The 25,832-nt window shown below is 34.8% G+C and overlaps 3 protein-coding genes across 8 annotated transcripts; 1 reads left to right on the forward strand and 2 right to left on the reverse strand.

The window, feature by feature from the left end:
• Positions 1-595: 595 nt before the first annotated feature.
• Positions 596-11,426, forward strand: LOC144422017 (retinol dehydrogenase 13-like). Of its 4 annotated transcripts, none has more exons than XR_013475102.1 (9): positions 596-866; positions 2,055-2,173; positions 2,287-2,442; positions 2,760-2,876; positions 4,917-5,005; positions 5,325-5,544; positions 5,770-5,875; positions 6,253-6,449; positions 9,629-9,756. XR_013475102.1 is itself a non-coding variant. In XM_078111726.1 (8 exons), exons 1-8 carry the CDS (start codon positions 778-780, stop codon positions 6,386-6,388), a joined length of 1,032 nt encoding a protein of 343 aa, XP_077967852.1. In that variant the 5' UTR covers positions 600-777; the 3' UTR covers positions 6,389-6,877. The 4 variants fall into 4 exon arrangements, 1 of the variants encoding a protein (XP_077967852.1); XR_013475101.1 differs by lacking the exon at positions 9,629-9,756 and adding an exon at positions 11,409-11,426 and having other exon boundaries at positions 597-866; XR_013475100.1 differs by lacking the exon at positions 9,629-9,756 and adding an exon at positions 9,099-9,549 and having other exon boundaries at positions 597-866.
• LOC144422016 (chitin synthase chs-2-like) lies at positions 10,557-22,282 on the reverse strand. 3 transcript variants are annotated; one of them, XM_078111724.1, is made up of 26 exons: positions 22,062-22,279; positions 21,850-21,913; positions 20,873-21,103; positions 20,561-20,788; positions 20,115-20,214; positions 19,635-19,781; positions 19,280-19,400; positions 18,933-19,150; positions 18,104-18,266; positions 17,774-17,848; positions 17,203-17,325; positions 16,628-16,685; positions 16,400-16,509; positions 15,275-15,415; positions 14,682-14,869; positions 14,327-14,527; positions 13,856-13,976; positions 13,658-13,763; positions 13,319-13,571; positions 12,984-13,207; positions 12,200-12,341; positions 12,043-12,077; positions 11,710-11,774; positions 11,379-11,616; positions 11,000-11,108; positions 10,595-10,770 (listed from the first exon to the last, which is right to left on the reverse strand). In XM_078111724.1, exons 1-26 carry the CDS (start codon positions 22,076-22,078, stop codon positions 10,742-10,744), a joined length of 3,507 nt encoding a protein of 1,168 aa, XP_077967850.1. In that variant the 5' UTR covers positions 22,079-22,279; the 3' UTR covers positions 10,595-10,741. The 3 variants fall into 3 exon arrangements, with proteins under 3 accessions (XP_077967849.1, XP_077967851.1, XP_077967850.1); XM_078111723.1 differs by lacking the exon at positions 11,000-11,108 and having other exon boundaries at positions 10,557-10,770; positions 22,062-22,282; XM_078111725.1 differs by lacking the exons at positions 11,000-11,108; positions 21,850-21,913 and having other exon boundaries at positions 10,557-10,770; positions 22,062-22,281.
• A 1,280-nt stretch (positions 22,283-23,562) lies between these two features.
• Positions 23,563-25,423, reverse strand: LOC144422171 (uncharacterized). Its single transcript, XM_078112062.1, has 2 exons — positions 24,606-25,423; positions 23,563-24,320 (listed from the first exon to the last, which is right to left on the reverse strand). The coding sequence occupies exons 1-2, from the start codon at positions 25,198-25,200 to the stop codon at positions 24,229-24,231; spliced, it is 687 nt and encodes a 228-aa protein (XP_077968188.1). The 5' UTR covers positions 25,201-25,423; the 3' UTR covers positions 23,563-24,228.
• Between the last annotated feature and the right edge of the window lie 409 nt (positions 25,424-25,832).

A 25,832-nucleotide genomic window follows, 5' to 3' on the forward strand; every position in this document is an offset into this window, starting at 1 on the left:
GAATATTATTTAAGGCATTTTGAACAGTCATCCGATAGATGGATAGTTTATTTGAATACTCCATGATATACACAAATTTAAAATGGAGAATTCTGAAGTTGACGCACAATCTATAACTCTGGTGTTGTTTTGCACAATGGCTGCAACATTTTCCTCGATTTGAGTTCCAGGCGCAAAAAAAGTAGTCGGTCACCTTTGCTGATGATGCTTCACCTTCAACACCTGTTTTATGCTTGGAACTCTCAACGTGCAACTATAAGCTGAGCTTGCCTTCATTCGCCACAGAAACGAAAGTGCCGTAGCCCAGGCTAAATAGTTTGAACCAATGACATTGGTTTGAACTGAAATGATGGATTTAAACATGTAGACCAGTTTATAAACGCCAACCAGCGAAACCACTTTTAAAACAAGCCTAAAAAAAGTTGCAATCATAATTATAGAAAGAAAGAACATATGGTTATGTGTTACAACCAACGACATGTATATCTATTATTTTTAATAGAGGACAGATGATGAGACATTGGGGTCACGACTCACGACCCTGTGCGCCCTCAGCATTTGACTATTACGGATGAACCTCGACCCCTGACCCCCGAAAAATTATTCCCGGGAATATGATTCCTACGCTTTATCATTGCTTTACCATTGTTTTGGTGCTTATTTTGAGAGCCATTTCAATGTATACAACCATTATGCCAATGGCAAAATTAAGCTGCCTGTAGCATTGTACTATTGACTTGTTGGCTGAATACAGATTTTGCAGTTTCTGTCTCGGAGATGTCCGCTTTTAACACTCCTTTATTCAACCGCATTATTGTACCATTGTCGTTTGTGTCTACTCTCGCTGGAGGAGTGATATTGCTCAAGTAAGTTGAAATTGAAAATATTTGCTCTGTTGATCGGAGTAACGGTTATATCAGCACTATCACATGCAAAATTTATGGTTTTCAAGGGAAATATAAACAAGTTGTCAGTAAAACGAATCCCTTATGATAGTACTGCAAGGATCCTAAATCAATGAAAATTTTCATTTTTCTTTTTAATCACTTATAAATATTGACCAACTACACTAATGCGTTGACTTAAATGAAACCTGGAAACTCTATTGTAGTTCCTTCAACTATGTCTGTATGTGTGCCTCACTTTTCCATCATATGAAAAGCCCAACGAACTTCGGGTCTCGTGTAGTTTCGTACCTGACGTACTTCTAGTAGGCGTAGCCTAACAATTTTTTGATATGTCAATCCTAACCCCCATCTGACTACGCCATTCAAAAATTACGTCACTACGACATCATAATCAGGTCATAGAGCTTGCCAAATGTACGTACGATCGCCGAAATGGCATTGGCGCCGACGATAAAGAACAGACTGACGTTATGACGACTAAGGTGCAGGGATGGTTATGTGCGAGAGGATTGCTGGACTCCTCGCCGTCGTTGGGTGGTTCACGTAACCGCTGGTCGGTTACGGCTTCCTCCACCACCAAGTCCATGCTTCCGAAAACAAACAATACAGTAAAAACTAATCCCATACCCGACTTGGAATGGTAACCGGACGAGAGGCCGTGGTTCGCCATATGGATAAGTCATCTTATCGGCTTTCCTCTCTCCTGGGATAAATATGTAAATCCTATCCTATCGATCTCTCTCCTATTGGAACCTTTGCGACGAGAAAACGAGAGAAATAACTGTTCGATTTCGGGTGCTTGTTTGCGCGTCTAGGATGGCAGTTCATATAGTTTGAAGGGCTCTATTACGTCACTGTGACGTCGTAATAATGTAATTTTGGATGGTGTGGGGGTTAGGATTGATACATTACACATTATCAATTTCATTCTCAATTTTTGCTCATTTCCGGACATTTCTGTTATATAATTTGTTGTTTCCATTGAGTTTTGTGTTTTCAAATTATCGAACTAAATTTATTGATATATAATCGGTTCGAAAACAAACTATTCATCTGATAAGTGAAAGGCAATTGATAAAATTTAATGACCTGTATATCGCAGGCGACTCCGTAAAAAAGGTGAAATAACTATTTTTACAATTATAGAGAATACAAAGGTGGAAGAAAATGTCCTTCTAAAGAGCAAATGAAAGAAAAAGTTTGTGTTATAACTGGTGCAAATGTTGGTATTGGTAAATCAACAGCTGAGGAACTTGCAAGACGAGGTAATGACTTATTTCATATGTAACTGCTCAGTTGTGCAGTGACTAATTACAGTTATACATTATCTGTGATGGACTATATTGAATCATCATTAAATAGGGTATCCTTTTTTCAGGTGCTACTGTAGTGATGGGTTGTCGTCATATAGGAAAATGTGAAAGAGCAGCAAGAGAAATAAGAACGAATACAGAAAATTCCAATGTTGTTTGCAGATTTATTGATTTGGCTGATTTAGACTCAGTAGAAGAATTTGCTGGAAATGTACGGAAGGGTAAAAGCTCATAACTGATATATCAGAAAATTTGGCTCGGTCCTTTTATACTAAATAAAAAAGGTTATCTAACAAGCGTCAAAGCTTAATTTGGATGTAAGTGGATTATTTTATGATGTTTAGATATGCTGTGCTGTTTATACTCATTTCGTTTTTCTACTTTTCAAGTATATTTTCTGCAAAATTCATCATACCATACCCACTTGCCAATATTCGATTATATGGAGTGATTTGGATTTGGAGAATTTTTGCTATTGCATTTTATATATGAATATTCTGCACATTCCTATAAATATAATCAATGTTTCTATTTACAGAGCTACCACATATAGATGTTTTGATAAATAATGCATGTGTTATGAAACCGAGGCCTCCAAAGACAACACCTCGCACAAAAGATAATTTCGAAAGACAGTTTGGTGTCAACTATCTAGGTATATGCAAGTATTTATTATTGTTTTTCATTGTGTTAAGGTCATTTTTATTTAAAATTGTGAAAATTATACACAGCAATTCCATAACACATTTAATCAATTTTACTATATCAAGGTCTTGGTGGTTTGCTATTTTTAGAATGCCAATTGGTAGCAGTAACACTGATGTATTTACCATAATTCATTTTTCACTTTCAACCAAATACTTTTCAAACGACGAGACAAATCAAGTGATGTCACGGAGTGACAAAAAGTTGAATGCATAAAATGACTGCAATATATCAACCAAATTTCGTCAAAAGCTTCATGACATATCAATAATAATAACTTGTCTCTATATTCTTAGAGATATTTATCTCTACATTTATGCAAAATTTATTGTACAACAAACATTTTTCAAGAAGCAGCCCAATTATATGGCCGAACTAGTCGCATGTCACTCCGTGACGTCACGAAGTGACAAAAAATCCTTGTCATTAAAATGTTATTAAGAATGTTGAACAATTAGTTGTATTAGGTCAAAATTGGTTGTTTGTTTGTAATTACAAAACATTTAAACAAAAAATTGGGAAACACTCCTATATATCTGGAATCTTATTGCAGTAACTTGACAAAGAATGGGCAATTCAAAATACAGAATCTGGAGGATCCGTTAAAAGGATCCGTGCAATTCAGCTTAAAAAAATTTGCACCATGCGACGATTTTTGTTATTGGGATATCTAATTTATTAAACATAGAAAAGCATTTCCTTTTGTGTTGAAGTCTCTCTTGTTAGGTAGTACTTGCATCTGCTTGCAAAGCACACATAGAATCGGTAGGCCCCAAACACAGTTTTCTTAGTCTGCATATTCAGAACAAGAAAACAGTGATAAATATGTCCCTGCGAAAATTCGTTATTGCATCATTTTTGCTATTTCCAGCTTTATGATATAGTTGGCACGTAAAAATAATTATTGGTGACAATGAGTGACGCACTGGCGTTTTCTAATTGGAAGTATCTTCAATTTTTGACAAACACCGCATATTTATTTTGCATTTCACAATTTCGATGTTAAAACTTGAGATTTAATATTGTTTGTGATGTTTACAAAAATGTCGAATTATATTGCAAAACAATGCATTTTGTCATATTTATTCTGCCATTCCAACAGATTACATATTTTTTCAATTGTAGTCTACAATAAGTTCGTTCATATTGTCAAAACCGGCATATGTTAGGTCGAATATTTTGGTCATCGATAGTTTTAAAAAAGTTGCCATTGCCATTCAATCATGTCATTCAAGTTTCACTGTGGGTAAGATCCAAAGTAAGTAGAGGGCAAAGCGGAAGAATTTGCAGTTCAAACCCAATATTATAGTACTTCGCGTACGGAAAAATAATATTTTCAAAAAATTGCATACTTATGTCACTCCGTGACGTCACGGAGTGACGAGATCTCTAGAAGTGCTACGAAAGAAAAACAAGCAACTATCAACTGCCAAATTGGTAAATTATTGGGCCCAACCCCCAAAGTGAGTAAGTGACGTCTCAGTTTTTGAGGCAAATAGTTATTGAAATATATCAGATAATTAAAATAAAGTTGAAAAATTGTCACGGAGTGACAACACAAGGCAAATTCCCATCAGCTCTGTTTAGCCCAGTGTTGCCAATAGTGCACAGTGCAATATTTATATTAAGCACAGATATCAGAGGTAAAACATAACACATACTTTGGTTGAACAAATACATTTTAAGGTAACATAAATAGCATGAGAGTTTATGTTACAAAACTGAAGAAAATTAGGCAGTAAATCATCAATTATTCCGCTGAAGAAAAAACAATTATTTTGAGCCGTAAATGTACCTTCTCATGCGATTTTAAAAACTTCAAGATATGTCCTACACTTTCTGCAGTTCAATATTTCAATTAGGCAAGATAAAATTTTTACCTAATTGTCAACTAATTTATGGAATTGCTGTACAGGTATTTTGCTATATTGATTTCCACATCATTTCTGAAAATGGTGTATTTAAATAAATTATGTGTTTTATCCTCCAGGCCATTTTCTTTTAACCCATCTGTTGTCGGACAAAATGACGAATGGCAGGGTCATAAATTTGTCATCAGAGGCATATTCACAAGGAGAGGTAAGAAAGATATCCAGGTATTGTATCTTAGAACCAAAATATGTTTTCATACAAATCTAGCAGACTAAATATTCTTCAAAATGAGTGATGTATGCCTGTTGTGATATAAAATCAGAAATGAGATCTTCTTCATTACATACATTTAGAATTTACTGATCGATTGGGTATTAACTGCTTTACATGCCACATGTTTCATCTCTTAAAAACTATTTGTTTGGGGAATTTAAATTTCAATGCGAGTAAATACACATGTAAAATAAAAATGTTACAGCTATCAAGATATTTTAAAACAGCTTCAAGGTAATACTGTCATTTTCAGATTGATATCAATGATATCGACAAATCTAAATTAGATGAAGACGATGAAAAACTTTCTCAACTTTATTATCAGAGCAAACTTGCAGTTATGTTGTTCACAGAAGCACTGTCACGAAAGCAATCAAATATCACTGTTAATGCTGTTAATCCAGGCTTATCTAGTACACAAATTGGAAGACATTCTAAAGCACCTATCTATGCACTCGGGATGCACATCTACAGTGAGATTTCCATTATTCATATAATTTTTTTTAATGCTAGAAGAGCTTATTTTGTACGAATGAATTTGTTCAGTTAATCGTAACCAGTTGTGGAATAATATAAATAAGCTGGTCATTTTCATTTGAAGAAGATATTAAACGCATTATATGCCAAAACACTAAATCTGGGCTGGCCACTAGTTAACAGCAGAATGTTCATTTCTTTTATCAATCCCATGTTTTCAGGACCATTTCAGTGGATTGCAATGAAAACACCTGTACAAGCTGCTCAAACTAGTATATATTTGTCTGTTGCAGCAGAACTTGAAAAAACATCTGGTTCTTATTTTCAGTAAGTATATTTTTGTTTTACGAGTCTAAACAGCGCTCATGGCTCCTTGCTGGCAGTGTACTGTGTACTCTATGTCAAACATTGCTCATGAAGTTATGTTTGACAGGGTTGCCTTATTATTGCCTTTGAATGGGTTGAAGCCAACCTTGAGACAAAGTTTTACTAACAGGATGGTTGTGTATGTGCTCCGTTGCCTATTTATGAGTGTTATTTAATTTTAATTATTATTGATAAAAGGGAGACAGAAATTCTTGGATAAGTTTCTGCATATCCACATTGTTTTACATCAATTCCATTTATGTGGAACCTGAATGGCCTTCTAAATGTTCTAAAACAAGTGTATGAATGCTGACTATTAATCTGATTTTCTTCATTAGTGACTGTCAAGAAATATCAAAGGTTTGTGACTTGAAAGTTTGCAATTCAAAATTATCCGATGAACTCTGGGAAGCAAGTGAAAAATGGACTAACATGAGAGAAAGGTTAAATCGAATCAAATTAATGGGATCTTGATGATGTGCTATTCTGCGATTGTGTATGCTGTATGTAGCCCATAACATGGCGTAATCAAATGGTGAGCCAGGTCCTATTGTCTGACTTTTATAGGGCTAGTCATTGCGAACTGACTGAGCGATGGATTCCATGTTTACAGAAATTTGTGTCTGGAGGGCCCAATAAAATAAAATCCCATACAATAACTGTTCATTCAAATATCTTCGGAATATTAGAGATTGCATTCTAAAATTATTCGATTTGATTCTGAAACCATCAGGTATTCGAAAATGCCCAGCCTTGATGTCTAGTGTACCATATGTGGTGTTTGACATCAACGGTTACATATACACAGACGTTGCTACAAAACATATTCCTGTTGTTGCTATGAGCACAAAGTTGAATATCGGCATGTAATGACGGGCTGTTGGCCGTTACATACTTTATTACCATATGATTTCATTTTAAAAATGTTTGTTCCAATTATCTAACAAGTGCGGGGTTCCAAAAGTATGTGTACAATTTCAATGGATTCTAGTAAGATTTACGGTACATATTTATCCTGGGGGAGAGGAAAGTCGATAAGACGGCTTAACCGTATGGCGAACCACGGCCAGTATGGGTTTAGTTAGTTATTTGTTTTCATAAGCATGGACTTGATTGAACGTGACGTGGACCACCCTACGGCGGCGAGCAGTCAGCAATCCTCTCGCACATAACTATCCCCGCATGGGATTCGAACCTGCGAACCCACGCAAAGTAATCAGAGGTGCGGTGGCGAGCGTATTCCTAACGCTTACCACACCGACGCACCAAGTTAATTCTGGCAGCTGTTATGGAGGTTAATAAAAGGTATTTCTGACTCGCCATGCGAAGACTGATACCTTAATATTAAAAGCAGGGATAACCATGATTCTTTGAAAATAGCGGGAACCAGAAGTTGCTAGCATATTCCGTTCAATAGGATAAACGAACCTTGCAAATCCAAGCACCTTCTTTAAACATGGGCATGTTCCGGGTACCACGTGGGATGAATACACACGGTAAAGAGCGGTTCAGGTTATGTAACGAAGCTGTGCATTAAAAACGCAACTCTTTATTCAATTGAGGACATAACTTTTTGCTGTTTCAACGAAAATTGTATTAGTGACTCAATCGCCTTAAAGGTAAAACAAGCAAGTCTGTGGTGTTTTAACAGATCTGCTTCACATGTAGCTTGAGAGTTTTGTTGTAATTCTGCCGTGCGTACGTCCAACCAGTTCTGTTCAATATCGCGTTGATTCCAATATACATTTAGCCGACATAGGGTGGCTGCATTTTGTTAACATCCACCTCTTCCGAACTTTCATGTCCCCTGTTTTGCCGTGCAAACTGTTTGGGGTGAATAAGCTTGTTAGTGATTCCCGTGACAGGTAATTTCGGTCAAGTAGATCTTTGCGGCATTCGTAGAGATTGGCATTTTGATCAAAAAGGGATTGGTGGGCCTACAGACTCAGCAGTGGTTTCCATGGATAGGAAACTTCTCCGTGTGTCGTACTGATATTACCGATAAGCTACCAGTGGGTTAGGTGCTACTTTGGGTGGATAAGTCCGCAATCTGGCAGGGCTACCATCGCAGAAAAATGTCTTCAAAAAAACCTCTCTGTGGCATCGTGCCAATGCCAAAGCGTTGCTTTTCACACCTGCTAAACCGTGAGCGGTAGATAGCAATATTGTAGTCCAATGGATGTCTCCCCGACCCCATGATTCAGTCTACCAACAATTCACTGTTGCGAAATTGTAATGCTTCTTTTGAAACTATTTTCACGAGTTGGACGTGCAGAGTGCTTTACATCTCCAATATTTCCATCCACACAAAATACACAGCTAGTTTTAAAAAAATTCGACCATTCATCTTTTGATTACTGCGACTAAAGTAAAACGCTAAGGAAATGGCGGCTTGGTTGTTTGATTATACTAATATTTTAAAAATGAAACTGAAAACTAGTTCACTACAAAAACTATTAAATGTTCACAATCTTACTAGAAAATTTGTCAGAGTGAGAAGATGTGTGAGCGACTGCTCAACCTCGCGTTGGCACATTGCTGTTCGATTGGCCATTGTTTCCGCTATAATTTAAGGATGTGTTTTGCGAGTTGCGACACATCCATGGACCAAGGTTTTCAGGGGTATGATCTTGCAGTCCGTCTGTATAGTTCGCAAATTGTCGGAAATATATCCATGTTTCCTGCTTAGTGACAGAAATTAATTGCTAGAATTACTTTTAAATGCAAGAATTCCCGCCTCTGCCGTATTGCCGAGTTCAAAACGACGAATAGAATTGTTTCGTCAAATTTCCCTTTCTTGGAGAAAGCGTGGTGCAGAGTGTAACACTGATATCCAAACTAGCGCGGGGCCCTTTCAATTTGATCAAATCGGCTTATAACCGGCTTATAACTGCTTTCAACTAGGGAAGATGCCACTGATGTCGTAGTGTAAAAGCGTTTACTTTTTCATGATGTGCTTTCTGCTTGGGCTGCACTTGTTAAGTACCAAATTCACGATGCATGGACTACAACAGTGGTTCCCAACCGCCGTGCCGCGGCACATTAGTGTACCACAGAATGATTACCAGTGTGCCGCAAAAATATTCCATTTTTGAATTTATTTCAAGTGATTCCAAATTCAATAGACAGTTAAAAGTTATCATATCGACTTACAGACGCGCATTTTAATTGAAAGCTTTCTTAGTTTTATAGGCCACAAATATGGAAAGATTTTCACTTACGTGAAGAGGAAGAATTAACAAGTCTTTTCAGTGATCGAGGGCTTCAAAACTAAAGTACGCACAACTGCCATCAGACGCTTTTTTTTTTTATTTCTGTTATGGAAGAATATCCGACTTTAAGCAAAAAAGCCATCAAGGTCTTCTTCTCAATTCTCAACCTTCTACCCATATATATGTGAGCTAGGATTCTCTTGCCTAAATAATATTAGGAATAAAAAATAAATACATAATAAAAAAAACTTAGAAACACGGATGAAGAGTTAAGAGAGTATGCATCTCTCACATTCGTCTACAAATTTCAGCAGTAGTAAAGAAGCACCAGGCGCATCAGTCCTACTGACATTCACTATTATTGTTCCATATATACCTGTTACTAAATACAGTGTATGTTCTATTTACATAAATAAAATTCCCCCTATCTAATCTTCTTTGTTTTTTATTACTTTATCGAAAAATAGCTTTATGAGCAGAATATATTTATAATTTTTGAAAGGTGTGCCGAGAATATTTAAAGAGCTCAATAGTGTGCCGCGATCTAAAAAGGTTGGAAACCACTAGACTACAATTATAACGGTACTCGTTCCCGCATACCTAATGAGGGATCAAAGAATACGGCGTTTCACAACGAAGAAGTTCTACAAAGCCACCACCCACGGATCTTTCGATTTGTGTCACAATCTCTGCTTTTCGAAAAAAATATATATATTTAATATATATATCTTTTAAAATTCATGCGAATCCGCAGTTATCAACATCAATCAATCAATCAATTTTATTCGGTCACTCTGATACAAACAAAACACAAAACAACAACAAAGGGACAAACAAAATACAGGTAGTCTTCCGTCTGCCATCTAAATTATCTAAACCAATTCTGCTTCCATTGAGGTAAAGAAACGATTTTTTAGTAGTTTTATGTCAACCGCTATCTTCTTTCATCTTTGTCACAATGATAAACATTCAGCTCATAGCACGCGAGCGGTACTGACAACTTTTCCACTCACCAAAATTATTTTCGCAGCTGGGAGCGAGAGATCACGTTTTGAACAAGTTCAAGCAGAATAAAAATAAAATTTCGTTTCTGATTGCCATCAAGTTACATAAAATGTGCAAACTTATCCAAATATATTTATTATCCGATAATAAGATAATCAAGTGTCATTTCTTGCTGAAATATATCGGACGTTTTTGTAAAAGCATCACGAGTCACGACTTACATCGCGTAATTTTCTTATGCTAAATATATTTATATATGGGCTATATATATATATTATATGCGTTTCCACAAAATAAATCATTAATCTGGGGAAACAGATTCACGAGTAGATGTTTTAGTTACCACAGATAGTATATTCGAATAGTTAACAACAAATGCAATTGAATTGAAAAAGGCAGTTGAACACATGTGAAAGCAATTGATAATATTCGCGTTTATACAGTTTTGGGACATGTGATCAAATCATTTTTTGTTGAAGCTAACAAACACTTTTTGGTACATTGGGATATGATTGGCCGTATCATTTGATATAGATGGTTCATGATGCCATGTATGATTCTGAAATGACACTGTAGGCGGAGAATCGTGTGTTTCTTTGAGTACCACCTGTCAGTTGAAGTCGTGCTGTTCAAACGTTTCTTAAAAAAAAAAAATTGAAAAATATAAGATGATATCTTAGATAGACAATCATTTAATCAAAACCTTTCTGGGTGAAATTTACCAAACACCTAAATAGTACTGTTGTTACATACGCACCGTTTTCAATCCATCAGCATCTTACGTTTGGAGTTTGTTGTATAGAGTTCAGAAGTCCCAATATATATATATATATATACCCTACCCACTCTGAAGGAAATAGGCCCGTACCTTTCATTAAGTGTAGGAAAGTGTGCCATCGATGAAAAAGCATCGCGACGAATTGAACGACGAGAATGATGTCAAAAAATATCAGAACACATAATGCCATCGGATCAAACTAAATATTTCAAAGACATAATTTTAATTTCTTCAGTATTAAGCTGCACGTTTAGGCTATGCTAATAGGGATACACTAAACAAATCAACATCATTTGCCTGTTTGCCAAACTCATCTGAACGTACAGGTTATCAAATATAAAAGAAATCCGAACGCATGCTAAAAGGACTGGATTAAACTGGTGTGGTTGCAAGTAGAATTATTCTCGTGACATATCTCGTGAATACTTGAATACCACTTAGTACACCAAATAATATGTTGAGAGCTCACCATGAAAGGATTTCCGTATTTGTCATACAGAGTTATATCGACATCATCCAGGACAAACGTTAAAGAAAATGACAGAAGAATACATATTATGTTGATGATGAAAAATCCAGCGCTTATTCGATTCCGTAACTTTTTTAAACCAATTTTGAGCTTCCGTTTTTCTTCTTCGTCATTGTCAACGGGGGTAAAGTTTTTAACTAATTCTTCTAATAGTTTAAGCTCATTATCTTCAAGATAACTGCAAAATATTTATATAAATTTTAGATATTATGATTTTCCATTTTCGGAATGATAATTTTTCTACCTATTTTATATATTATGTGAGCATTACCTTGATTTTCTTCCACAGAAGAATTTGTCTCCCGTCCAGGAATGACTTGTAGAATCAGAAACATTCTAAAAATGTCCGTTAGTTTTTTTTTTTTTTTTTCAAAATGGTATTGTTGGGACCAAATAGCTTAATGATGTTGATTTTAAAAAATGGCAAAAACGATTTTTATTTATTTGAAAGTATGAAATTCCACTACTCAACAAGTTTTTTTTTATAAATTAATTAATTGGACCATTAATATATATATTGTATACGGAATTGCAATTATATATAATTTATTATATATATATATATTGTTGAATGATAATACTGATTCATTTACACAAACTATACCGTTGTCGTTTCTCTCTGCATTCCATTTGTATCTCCTGGTGAAATAAAACATTTAAAATAATAGGTCTGATATGTGCAATATTCTATTACGTATATTTAGTTGGCACCAATTCAATTTTATTTCAAACGTTTAATACACAAAAGTTTTAATTTTTACCCGATGTATCTGCTAATCTTGGTTTTCCGACTTCTGTATCAGTAGTTGGAACTTCACTATATTCGATGTTCGTAGTGATACAGAATAAACGTTTGATTCCATTACCTACACTTGATAGGAGGTAGCTTTGGTAATTGGATTTCTGGAATACAATGGAAATATACTTTCCTGTTATTGGAATCATCTTTAAAAAAACAGTTCATAACTTCATCGTTCATACTTTATTTGTATGAATTAAAATATAGATTGTAACTATTCAATTGCAATGGCATATGATCGCCATACCAAAGCCATCCTTGAACGACTTGGTAATACTCATAAGTAATAGAATTAACTTTAGAACACGCGATTCTCTTGAAGCCACATTATGTAACAAAAACATCGTGTCTATAAATTATGAATGAGTTCATCTTAGAACATATATATCGTTTGAAATATTAGATCCTTTAGTCGCAATTCGAATTGATTGGTTGGTAACTTGCATATATCACCAGAATTAGCCAATTGCTAGAGATGCATGCAACCCAATATGCATTAACTGTCGATTCAATAAACAGCCATTCAAGTGATGCAAATAAACAGCCAATCGATTTTTGTTCATACCACACATACGGGGTGTTTGATATCAGAGCACTGCGAACTATCGCGAGAGTGTTGATGTGTTTATGAGATGTTTCACCGGTAGCCTCCATATGTTATTTGACGCGCACTTAATATGCCAGCGGGGAATGCTGCTTGGAGCATATCAATTTATTTCATCTTCACACTTATTATACAAACTTACCGGATTTTGTTTTTTAGTGAATATTTGCTTCTCTCTCGTTCCCCAGGATTCATTATGAATGTTGCATTTGCTATAAGCCACAATGAATATGGCGGCACACGGCACACAAATGTAGTAAAGTATGCCGAACACTAAACACGAAATTTCTGATGGGTGTAATATACCGGCCACTAGATATATTGCGAGCATAAAAATTAAAAAGAAGAATGCCGGGTTCCAAATATCTGAAGTATAAAAACAAGAATCTGTTAACAAGTAGTGTCTGTTCACTATGAATAAAATTTGAGAATGTTGAAAATTTCACACATATATATTATGTTTATTTCCTAACCTACCGTCTGCAACTTGTCCAATTACTCCAACTAGAACAGTTATCATCACCATAGCGTAGAAGACAGTCAAGACCTGTGCAGCCGAAATTTGAAAATCACATTTTGTTGAGTAACAAATTATGACAAACCCCACGACTGGTATCGATGAAGCCAGTAAACTTGTTATTGAGTTGAATCCAAATACATATTGTAAAGTCACATTTACGTAAAGAAGAAGTGTTGATGGCCCCAATAACGAAGCAGCTATTTGTCCAATCTGTTTGTAAGATACACATAACGTGTTTTAATCAACTACAATATTGGTCCTAATCAATAATATTTGACTATTGACAAGTTTCTCACCTGAAACAAAATGTATAAATATGTAATGGTTTCATTTCTTCTTACAATCAGTCTGGCGTTGTACAGGATATCATACAAGTTCGCTATTGTTGACGGTCCCCAGCGTCTGAAAGATAAGTTTTATCAAATTAAAAATTGCTGTTTTTAAAAAGGCTGCGACCGCCTCGAGCGGTTGATTTTATATAACACTGTATTCACCTTCTTTGCTTAAACAGTTCTTTGAAGTTGTCTGGAACAAACGTTTTGACTTCTGCCGCGGCGCAGTACTCGATCCTATACCCGCCTTTCATCAACAAAGTACATAGATATCTGTCTTCACCTGAAACGAATGAGCTAAATTGCTTTTGTTTTTAGGAGGAAAAGTGTTAGTATTAAAAACAATAACGTTATGTTTTACCAATCAAATCGGTACTGCTGTGTAAGACCTCGCAAATGCAATTAATGAAGGGGGCACTAAAATTCACAGTTCCGCTGTTTATATCAGAGTGATTGTGGGCTTGCTTCTAGGTATGTATATTTATTTTACCAGTCTGTTTTTCAAAGTACCTTGATGAAAAAGTCCAACACAAATGGTTTCAAAAATAAATTCTTAAGGTGATATTTAGTGTGATGAAATTTTGTACCCATTAGTCTTGGAACTAGTTATATTGTGCTAATGCCAGTCATTACCTTGATCCCATTGCATTCTTTGCAGGGGAGTCTTTGCAATTTTACTATAATCGTTCAACACGTTTAGGAGAGCTGTTGCTCGAAATAGGCTGAAGCAACCCGGACTGCATAAAACGCATCCAAGAACGTCTTCTGCTGCTTTGTGTAACCAGTGTCCAGTTGCATATTCGAAATTCTGGAACCAAACGACGGGACCTTTACCTGCGTAAAATCAACTACAAACATTTGTTTGTGTTAATAGGAACATTGTAGTGCACGAATGGCGACTTTTCAATTTCCATTCAAATAATTGAATGCAAAGTATGAAGTCATCACGGATTTCTCTAATAAAACAACAGTAAAGACAATTTTTTACCAATCGGATGAACTCGTCCACATGTCGCCCCAACTTTGTTTTCGCTTTTAATTCTTTCAAGAAGATAAATTACCGACTTCGGCTCGAAATCAACATCTCCATCCAATGCCAGAACAAATGTGTTTTCAATGTTGCTTTGTTGCTTTAAAGCGTGTATATACATGCATTGAGACCATCGTTTACCTTGTCTGAAATATTAAATACCAAAGATCCAGGAGCAATAAATGACTGCTATTGATATATTAACAGTGGAAACTGGAAAAATATCGTAAATTGAATTTACCCCATTTTAATCTAAAGGAGGTATTGTATTGCAACGTTAGAGAGGACAATTTGTAGGCAAGAACAAATCTTTTAGCTTAGAAAAAATCAAAAGTACATTTGAAAACACGTGTTGGATATGCGTGCACCAATTGATTTTCTTCTGACACGAATATGGCGCAAAAGTTTACTTCAAGAATTTGTAATGTGCGATATGACTGTATACAATACACTCCAGTGCTGTATACACAATACGTGGGGATCAAAGAACATATGACTCAACCTTATTTCAAAGTAATTGGAGAAACAATAAATATTTCAATCTATTTCACCTTATTTTCGTTTTGTCCTTCAGGTGTACAGTGATAAACGGCAATCCCTTTGCTGTGTTCATTTTTATCTTCCCCCCGTAAGGTGTTTCCATCACACTTAAACTATTTTGTAACATATGACCACACCCTTCATCAAATTCACTGAATGAAATATACAATTTTCATAACGTTAGAAATATGTTTATGAACGAAAATTTATTAAAGTGTGAGATACATAATATGACAAGCAGGGCCGGTTTTAGACGATTTTCATTTGTGAATCCCCTCTCCAACAGTCACGCCATAAACCTCCAGGAATCAATTAAAACGACATAATATGATTCTAGTTAGTATGTTAAATATATTATGTCATCATTAATGAAATTTGTAATTGTGTAAAATGCCAAATTTCAGTTACGAACAATATGCGTACGCTAATACCCCAAATAGATTGAATAGTAAGTTAAATTTCAAAACACTACAAGAGTCCGAAGCTGTACTAAAACGTCATGTCACAGGGTAACCGACTGCATAACAACAATTTCTAGTCGCGAGAGGTGATAAATAAAACATCACTAGTAATAAAACACTATAATTAGATTTAATTGTAATATACGGATTATTCTTAGATTCGTCACTGCCTAGTTTATTCAGTATAGAAATAGTCTATATCGATATTTAATTACCTTTTTCAAAAAATAAAGGGATTATTAGGTTTAAAAACTGGTCAATTCTTATAAATTAGTTTATTTGGTTAAATTGAAGTGGTAGAGTTTTGCAAATTTAGAAAAATACATTAATTCGACTTATTATTAAATTTTTAACCTTGTAAACATAATACATTTATTTTCGAAAAGAATCAATAACCTTGTTGCAAAAAAATAAGAATATGTCAGTTTTAAATATGATTGAACCGGTAAAATTCCAGAACAAGCCTTAAAAATTTAAAAACGAGCTATAAATGAATAGCAGTTCGAAATTGAATGTCAAGGCTTCAGCCTATCTTACCTAATGCAAATCCGGCACTGATAAGTCTGTCATAAGAATTTTATGTGAATCTTAGACTGACAAGTTATAGTTGAGCGTCACAAGAACATTGGCATTTTTAACAACTTCATATTGAAACATTCGTATACTATTTCTTACTTTGCTAGTTTTGGTATCAAAGTTATAATATTTTTTGCGAAATCATTTATTTTCTTTTTTTCAGTGTTTAGGTTCTGTGCTTCCATGGCGTCGTCAAGAAAAATCTGAACCTGTACATAAATGCTTCTATTAATCTTCTACTCGCACCATGGTTTCAAAAGATAAGTGCACAATGAAAAGCAATGAAACAAATTTTTTTCCGTTTATTACATATCAAGAACGACATACCTCAAAATTAAAGTAGTTCTTGTCTGTCTTTTCCAATTCAATCACATGCTGATAAAGCCTGTACATATTACATAACTGGTATTCGATTTTATGAAATTCATGCGCCGAACCGCGGATTTCGCACGATTATTTATTACCTCAAAACGATTATAAAGATTCTATTTTTAAAGTCACTATCATCCATTGTTTTCAAATAGATCAATTGTATTGTCATATGTCATAAATCTTTCAATAGAACTGTTACCTGTAGCCACATATACCGATATACTATATAATACAATAGTTCGCTTATTGTTAGATTCAATTAAAGGCGGTTTAATAATCAATTTTTATCGCCGAAATCTTGGTATGTTTTTTTTGCATTTTCTCCAAAAAACATGGCGGTTCATGTCTGGCCCCTGCGCGGGTCAGTGGCTTGCCATACTCAGAATAGATGTGCTTGGCGTAAGTAACTACCATTAGGCTATTATTTGTATGCATGTTGACACTTTTTGTGCAAAAAAAATTGTGCCGAACCAAATACAAACTATAACTGTAAGCTAAGTAAAAATGCTTGAAAATATTTTTAGCGTTACCTCATGACACTTTTGAGTAATTGGGTCATTTCCTGTTCTGTCTCATGCCACATGGTGACACATACATTTACGAATGGGACATATTCCAGAGAAAGTTCTTTTGCTGTACCTATTCGACCGTACCTGTATTAAACATTATATATTCAGCTTTAAATCAAACGAAGATATCTGGAAACCAACAATCAATATTGACAATTTTGCACAAATTACAAAATATAATTATTATAATAGTAACAGATTGATTGTCAGTTCTAGCAACAAGATAAATACATATATCTATTTAATGAGATGTTTTGGGTGAAATTAGTCTGAGAAAATCCCAGTGGTAAAATTTAAAATCAGTAAAATTTGGGGTAAAACTACGAGCCTTACAAGTTCAGAGAATTATGAAAAAATTCTAAATAATAGATTACTGCGATTGTTTATCATCAACTACTGAGAATTTGGCAACGATTGCTTTGGTACTTACAAAAATAAATTTTTCCCTAATTACAACAATGATTTACAAAGTCAATTGACTGTCCAATCGTAAATTCCCGATGCTAAATATTCTCCGTTTGTACAGTCATACCTGCAACGTATTCCGTTCAAGATTAATTCCTCACTTATGAACATTCCTCCGTATCCCGGTTTTGCATAATAATCGCTAAAACAAAACATTGAGACACTGGTGACCAATGGAACCGACTTGGTTCATCTGTATTTATGCTGCCATATTGAAAACAAAGGTCGAAGTTGACACCGAAAAAATTTCATAAACAGGTGGTTTATTATATTGCCTTCAGTGCTATTCGTCAAACAGTTTATTACAGTAGCAGAAAGGTAAAGCATAGCTGCCTTGCAATGTCTTTGCATGCAACATTTTGTGCAATAAATGAAAGAATAAATGTAAGTGATCAACCTTTTAAAATGAACTTTGTTCGACAGGTGAGCAATTATGCAGACAATCCCAATGCACCCTGTTATAACTCCAAAAGTAGTAATTCCCAGCATTTCGTATGAGCTATTAAATTCGTATGTAGTTTTCCAGTTAACGAAAGAATTTACATCAGTGTAGTTTTCATCTGTTTATTATAAAGATTTTAATCTTTACTGTGAGTGCGTGCTATTACTTATGATACATACATTCAGAAATATAAACATGGACCCAACAGACAATTACCCCATTTTTTTTGATAATAACTTCAGTTATGTATTACCGCATGGTTGTTTCCTAAGCATATTTAACTGAGCTACGTCAAATCTCTGGTTAATCTATGCGTGCCACCGCATAATTCATCGCTCTTTATAGTGTCAGTATGTCATGTCACCGTAAAATCACCTCCTTTGCTTCTGATTTTTTTAGGGTGACCGCGCTTTGAGCAAATTTTCACTTAAAAATAGTAATAACATTCGGAAATAACATTTTTATTGTATAATACGTTTTCGAATACTCAATATTTTCTGAATATATATATAAATTGGTACTGGAATGTTTAGGGATAATAATCCGACTTCATTCTAACAATCATCGTATCTCAGGAAGTAATATATTTTTACTAAGATGGTGATCGACAACCAACAGGCACAACCAGCCGCAGTTAATCTGACTACATGACTATAGTTGCCACGTCAAATTTAAACTGACTTCGGGGTAACGCTTTGAAATGCCTACAACTTTTTAATAGTGAAATAAATAAAAATAAAAAAATTGAGTTGTACTAATAATATTCACACAATTTCTTTCTCACGTAGGTGAAAGAATTGCATCAGGTCCGATTCATCACTGGAAAAGTGCCGGAAATTGAATGCTGCAGCCAGGACGCACATAGCAGGTATCGCCAAGATTGAAGGCAACCAACAATAAACAAAGGGAGCTGATATTTGACAGATCATACTGCTGAGATAAAACGTTATAAATGAACCGAGGCAGTGCGTCGCAGCTGCCAGCCAGAGTGATGTGATGATCCTGGTGTATATAAAACGAAAGAAAGAACAATCCCATGAACAAGTGGTGGGAAATAATGATGTTAGCCTCAGCTAAATCGCCCTCATGATGTACGTTTTATCCAGATCTAGTCAAAGAAATAATATTTACCTTGAGCATCTTTCGTCAACTTTTATTTCATCATAAATGTAAATCGACAGTTTCTGTGGTGTTTGAGAAATTATTGCACTATTTCCATCAATTACAAAGTGGATTAAGAAGGAAAATGTAACTGTGAAACACAACAACAAAATCACAATAATATGAGTTTGTAAAACTGCACTTCTAAGATTATTTAATTGTAATCAATTTGATAGCAATCATTTTAGGTATATTTCACGTTAACCATGTTTCTGTTGTGCACAAAATAAAATCATGGCCATACATAGGGGATTTGATTACGAAATATTTTAGATGTAATACATGAGAGTAATATTGTCGAATCTCAAATCTCACAATATCTTACCTAATACACAAATTCTTACGAACGAGATTGCTAGAGTGATTACCAACGTTTCTTCATTCATTTCCCGTTCACATTCATTTGTCTTCGAATATTTCTTATCATGATTAGCGAAATTTTGCCAATAACGACAAGACATTAGAAGCAATGCTGAAACAGTGGTGTAACATAATTGGTAAGTTTTCTACTAGATCCTGTATAATTTTTTTAATTTGTACTCATGCTGCCTGGTTAGAGACAGAATTGTGGAGGCACTTTTAAAATAACTGTTTAACTAAAACCCAAAGTGCACTTTGGCTTTAGCGAAATAACAACTTATATTTGAGCTCAATTTCACCATTAATTGAGGAAACATCGAAAAATCATGTTTATATCGCGAAATAAAATTGATTTCTCTACATCAACAATTAGAAAGAGATAATTCATTTCATCACCCTATTTAATAGATAATAAAGGAAATAAATTAAAGGGTTAGTGACTCACAAATTGCGGTATATAAAGTTATATATGGAAAATCCTCATCGATATTTTCTTGTTCATACACCAGACAACATACCATAATATAGAATAAAGACAGCAACATCTTGAATAAAAATAAAAAATAAAACAGTTCTACTTTTACAACATAAACTAATTTGAAATGGATATTATAAATGTATGCATATTAAGATATTATCATCTATCGAAAACGAAAAATTGCTCAAGAATTTGATTTAAATAGAAAAACTTCTGAAATGATAACGATTATAAATTATTCGATTTTACGTCTCTGACAATTCCTTTAATTATTTTTGAATACGTCAAAAATGCAAGTGTTATATTTATTGTTATTCTACTTCATTTGAGTTGACGCAAGATAACTTTCTTAAAATCGGTGGAATTTGAAGCCCAACACGCGGAGTTTCTTGTATTATAATATATCAACTTACCACTGCAATTGCGCCAAAAATCAATTCTTGTTTTTGTGGCTTTTGTCCAACGTCGAATTCTGCATGCATGCGAAATCGGTCGTAATATTTTGTTTTCAAATTAATAAAAGATGGCACAAGTGCTACAATAGGGAACATCAAACATATGAGGAGCACGTCGACGTTAGGAATCACTTTAAGAACAAAGAAAGACAGTCCAATTGCGTGCAGAATTTCCGATATTAGTCCCTGGTATTAAAAAGATTGTGATAAGTTTTCTGATAGTTTATTTTAATATTTTACTACTCAAATTATGATGATGAATTGATTTACCAAAATACAAACTCTCCACGAAATGTCGAACTTTGTTTTTGTTGTTCCAACTATTTTCCATAAACTATAAACGAGCGTCACGACGTCAGGAAAACATAAACAGACCGTTAACATAAGCATAACCATAAATCTTGGATAATAATATTGTTTACTTTCCCCATCTATCACGTACGGACATCTGCTGTCATTGTAATTTTGTGTGTATGCGTTGCCAATTACAAATAGTGAGGACTGAAAACAAGAAAGATATATAGCAATGTATGAGTACATTATGATTTATTTATTTTATGATCCATATACATATACAATAATTGTTAATCTAAAGTCTTTTTGTATATTTGGCTAGAACAGCGGTTCCCAATAGCGGTTCCCAAACAGCGGTTTAATCGTGCGGCGCCAAATTATCAGAGAAAAAACTCACGACGCGCATACACGAAAACAAATGCTGCCCTCAATGAAACACAATTTTGTGATTGTCAATGTGTACTTTGTGCCTTTTAAAGTTTGTGGACATATAGGTCTAAAGAATAAAGGCAAAAGGTCAACTCTAATTCCTCATATCTCCCCAATTTTTCCTTGAAATATTAAAAAAATCACTTATGTTCGCTAAACTCGGCTCAGCAAGTAAATAAACTGCAGATTGCAGCAATTGGTGTAACGGGAACGTAACGATAGAGGCGGACCTACGTAACAGAAAGTAAACGGACATAGAAAGGTAAAATGAATCTAATGATTCATATATACAGCATTTAAAATAAGAAGCATCGAAACATTTTTGTGTCAGTTGTATACTTTCCACACAACCGTCAATGGATCAACGCAGATGCTGCCACTTAGTTTTTTTACACAAGTGACTAAATTTGTCAATAAACTATAATTCCTATTACTATAATAAAATTGAATGATTTCAAAATAGACCAGAAATATCTTCCAATCCTTATAATGCAATCTTATTGAAGCAATGATTGCTAACATACCTTTGTTACGATCGATGATAGAAACATAACTAAAGAAGTTATAAGGAGGAAAATTTGAAGAAATCTGTTAGAAGTAAAAATAATGGTGTAATTTTATAATAATGCAAAAGGCAATAGTGGTAATATGTTACGAAATGTGTGTGTATAGTGATTGCCAGTGTTAAGTTGTAATTTGTTGTATAAAGAATTGTATCATGTGCAATAATACTCACTTGTTTAATTGAACCATCTTCTTAATTTTGCTCGTCTCAGATGAGTCTTGGAGGCATCGTATGATACTATTATATCTAAGTGAACGGATTAATTATATCTTTGAATAGAAAGACCTTACATAAGCTAATGCAAAGGGTTGTTCTGATAAAACTAATACAACATTTACAGAATTTTGCAATTTTACTCTGAAATTCCACTAAAGTATCGTGGAGGATGTTGATGCTCTTAATTATTTGAATTATAGCAATATCAATTATAGCAATTCGATGCTTTTTTTCTCTGGCACCGTCGTAATATCATTCCGTAAAGGCAATGGCGATGTTTAAAAAAGTTACAAACGGATTTCAATATTTACGACACCCCTGAATGTGATATGTTACTTTTTTAATGGTGACATCTTTTGCAAGCTCAAAGAAATAATATTTTTTTAACCGATAACAATCCTCACGGTCAATGTGTTTGTCTTTCACATAATAATTTTTTCCCAACATTGCATATTACAGCATTGACTGTTTACGAAAACGTACACACGTATTCCGGATATGGAATGCATAGAAAGCCACGTGAACGGAAGCACCAAATTCAAACATAATACACATGGTCGTATTACAAGCACACATGTTTCTTCCTATTATTCCAATTTTGAGTTTAAAATTTTAAAATTATTTATAACTATGTTTGTTATTTCTTGTTACTTATAGCACGGAGAATTGAAAAGCCAACGCAATTTCGGTACTCCAGAAATATGTGCACCAAGATGGCAGACACCGGAACGTAGTGTGTGTGCCAGGTTAGGGTTAAGCCATAATTTTATTTTAATTTTACTTATTGGGCACGAAGTGGACATAACGATCGTTTCAAAATTTTGTTGTTATTGTTATTGTTATTTGTCTCCGTCTTCATTTTTAAAAAATCGCTTTTCTCTTCGAATACTGGACGAATTGCTTTGAAATTTTCAGTGGTTGAAGATAAAAATTTTCTCCAGAAGGCTATTACTTTTTTTTCTCGCTATGACGTCATCAAAATTATTGTCATTGGGTGGCGCTACGTGTCCATATATTTGAGCATAGCTCTCTTGTTTTAGTTATATTACGAGTTTGGGGACTAGCCGCGTGACTCTCGTAGTTTTTGTGCCTAAAATTATGGCCTAACCCTAACCTGGTACACATACTAAGTTCCGGTGTTCACCATCTTGGTGCACATACTTCTGGAGTACCGAAATTGCGTTGGCTTTTCAATAGAACAGTTGGTTTTACTCTCACTCTCCTACATTCTATAGTATCTACCTAACTTTCCTATTTCATGCATTTCTCCGTAACTTGCTTGGTAATATAGCGGTAAATTAGAGATTTGCGTTATATCCATTTGTGCCATAATGACTGGATGATGTAATTCATCTCAATCATGATACATGAAAAAATATCTCATAAAATTGTAACCTCATGACATTCACTAATGCATTCACTTCTTATTTATATAATCCAAATAATTGATTTTAAAAACGTGGTACGCAACTCAGAAACTGATCGTTTGTGTTTCGTCTCAATTAGGCACGTTTCCCCGTCATTGTTTCCTTTCTTCATTTAATAAAACAAATGAAATAATGTATCATTGAAAATTTTGTGTTCGTTCGTTTCAATTGTGTCAAAATTGAAATTCATACTAGTTTATAAATATATACATTTTTATTAACCGGAAAACAAGCCGTGTCCGGTAGTTCAGATTTTTTTCAAAATCTATATTTTTCGTAACTTTCGTAACCAGTCAACACTTTATGATATATAGTTGTCATGTCACATATGGAGATATGCTTTAAAATAAAAGATAGATATTGTAATATCATTTTCAAGCATTTAAAACATTTAGTATTCAACATTTCAAACGTTTTGTCATTCCAAACATTTGTCTCAGTCACCCAGACATAGAGATACCATGATTGCCATTGACCGACATATTAACTTGCTTTTCCCTGAAAATATTTTCAGACATCAATCACTTATATCAGCCTAAGGTAAAGGCAAAATGTCCGAAATAATCTTCTGATAAGATCATTTCAATATTCTCCCAACATCGTGTGATAGTTTTATCAATGAAATGAGTTGCTTGGCCTGAGTAATGGAATCGTGACCGGTTGATACTGCAGAACATTGAAAACGACTTCACAATCTATATCGGAGGAGTTGGAAGTCGCCTGCTTTGGATTGAAGCAACGGACCTCATACTTAAACGAGATTGAGAAGCTCTTGCAAAGTTCCGTTCTAAACAAAAAATATATGATAAAATCTTTGTGTGTGGAATACCACATTCAGAAAAATTCAGTTCATGGGTTGAAATACCATATTATTCAAATGCTGGCAATTGACCTGTCGGAAAAAATTCGTATATATGTATGGTTTATTATCATGGACCACTTTACGCATATATCCATAGTATGTCTGTCTGAATGTCGAAAAGTAAGTCGAAAACGTGATAAAGAAATAGTCTTTTCGACGCTTTGCTGAGCTTGTTGTGTTTCAAATGTTCAATTGTTCCAAAACACCTACCTTCAGATTTTTTTCGATTTTTGTTTCGATGTGATGCCTTTTTTGCTTGTTTATTTCTTTTCTTTTCATCCAAGATTTCATAAAAGTGATCGTCATCATCGTGCTTAGACTTCGATTTCTTTGGTTTCTTTGATTTGCTCCCAGTTTTTGTGTTTTTCTGATTTTGATGAATTTGCCTGCTTACGCGAATAGGCTCTTTTGGAAAACTCCTCAAAGTATCTTGTACTAAGGCTTCGTCCGACTGATTGTTAAGCTCTTTAAGTTCAGCTGGCGAAGTCCATGACATTAGCCTGTGCGGCTGTGGGAAATACTGCCTCTCAGGTTGTTGTTTGTTATAAACGTTTGCGCTCACACTGGGTATTTGAGATCGCCCCTTGTCATTGTAAATGTGATGGCCTTTTCCATAGTTACCGTAACGACTTTCTTTATGAGAAATATGGCGACTATGGCTTCTATGACCATCAAAATGATATAAATTTTTGTGATTCGAGTGTCCATAGCTTTTATGTCTGCTACGATGTCGCCGTTGGTGGTAGTCGTGGCTATGTCTCTTTGAGAAGCCACGGTAGTAAGCAGGGTCAATGTGATAATGCATAGGTTCCCTTGCTCCCTGATTCCGGGACGGATGTCTTTGATACACTTTCGTGGGTCCATAGATCGGACCAGAGTAGGTTGAATCATCGGAATAGCTGTCTGAGGTAGATTGAGAATATTCTGAATAATGAGAATAACGTCGCTTTGAATGACGCCTTCCATATTGCGAAGCACCATAATCCGATCTTAGATCAGAATGTGTACGACGGTGCTTTTTATGACGACGATCTAGAACAAGGCGCGGCTCAAAAAGTTTAAGAACCACTGCCCTATACGAAAGATGTTTAACTGTTCATGGCAATACAAAATCGGTACATTTGGAACGAGAAGAAAATTTCGAAAGCAGAATCTCTGTCGATTTAGGTCGAAAAAAGGGATTCAATAAGACTGGCACTGCCCCATATCTTCCGGCCGGAATTGTCGCGCTGAAAAATCGATCAAGGCTGTAATACGAATATTGCGAAACTACGTTAACAAAACCCCACAACTGGGAATTTTGCGCTTCCGGTCGTTGTAGTAAAGTACAATGCCAGTGTCCGTGCTAGCACTGAGATGACTCCGCACTGTTTGTTAACTGTTAACTACTTGTGTATCCAAGTGGATCAATTGCATGATCATTCACGGCGATCGAGT

This window comes from Styela clava, chromosome 4 (assembly GCF_964204865.1).
Source record: "Styela clava chromosome 4, kaStyClav1.hap1.2, whole genome shotgun sequence".
Taxonomy (NCBI): Eukaryota; Metazoa; Chordata; class Ascidiacea; order Stolidobranchia; family Styelidae; genus Styela; species Styela clava.

Bases quoted from the DNA above. Each gene is read 5' to 3' on its own strand.
- LOC144422016 (XM_078111723.1), bottom strand. The intron at 21,104-21,849 runs GTATGTTAGCAA...TCTTGTTTTCAG, and splicing joins TATCATCGATCGTAACAAAG to TCCTCACTATTTGTAATTGG. The intron at 17,849-18,103 runs GTTGATCACTTA...GTTTTGTTTTAG, and splicing joins AACAAAGTTCATTTTAAAAG to CGATTATTATGCAAAACCGG.
- LOC144422017 (XM_078111726.1), top strand. From the start codon at position 778: ATGTCCGCTTTTAACACTCCTTTATTCAACCGCATTATTGTACCATTG. The intron at 2,174-2,286 runs GTAATGACTTAT...TCCTTTTTTCAG, and splicing joins TGAGGAACTTGCAAGACGAG to GTGCTACTGTAGTGATGGGT. The intron at 5,876-6,252 runs GTAAGTATATTT...TTTCTTCATTAG, and splicing joins ACATCTGGTTCTTATTTTCA to TGACTGTCAAGAAATATCAA.
- LOC144422171 (XM_078112062.1), bottom strand. From the start codon at position 25,200: ATGCATTATCACATTGACCCTGCTTACTACCGTGGCTTCTCAAAGAGA. The intron at 24,321-24,605 runs GTAGGTGTTTTG...TTTTTTGTTTAG, and splicing joins AAATCGAAAAAAATCTGAAG to AACGGAACTTTGCAAGAGCT.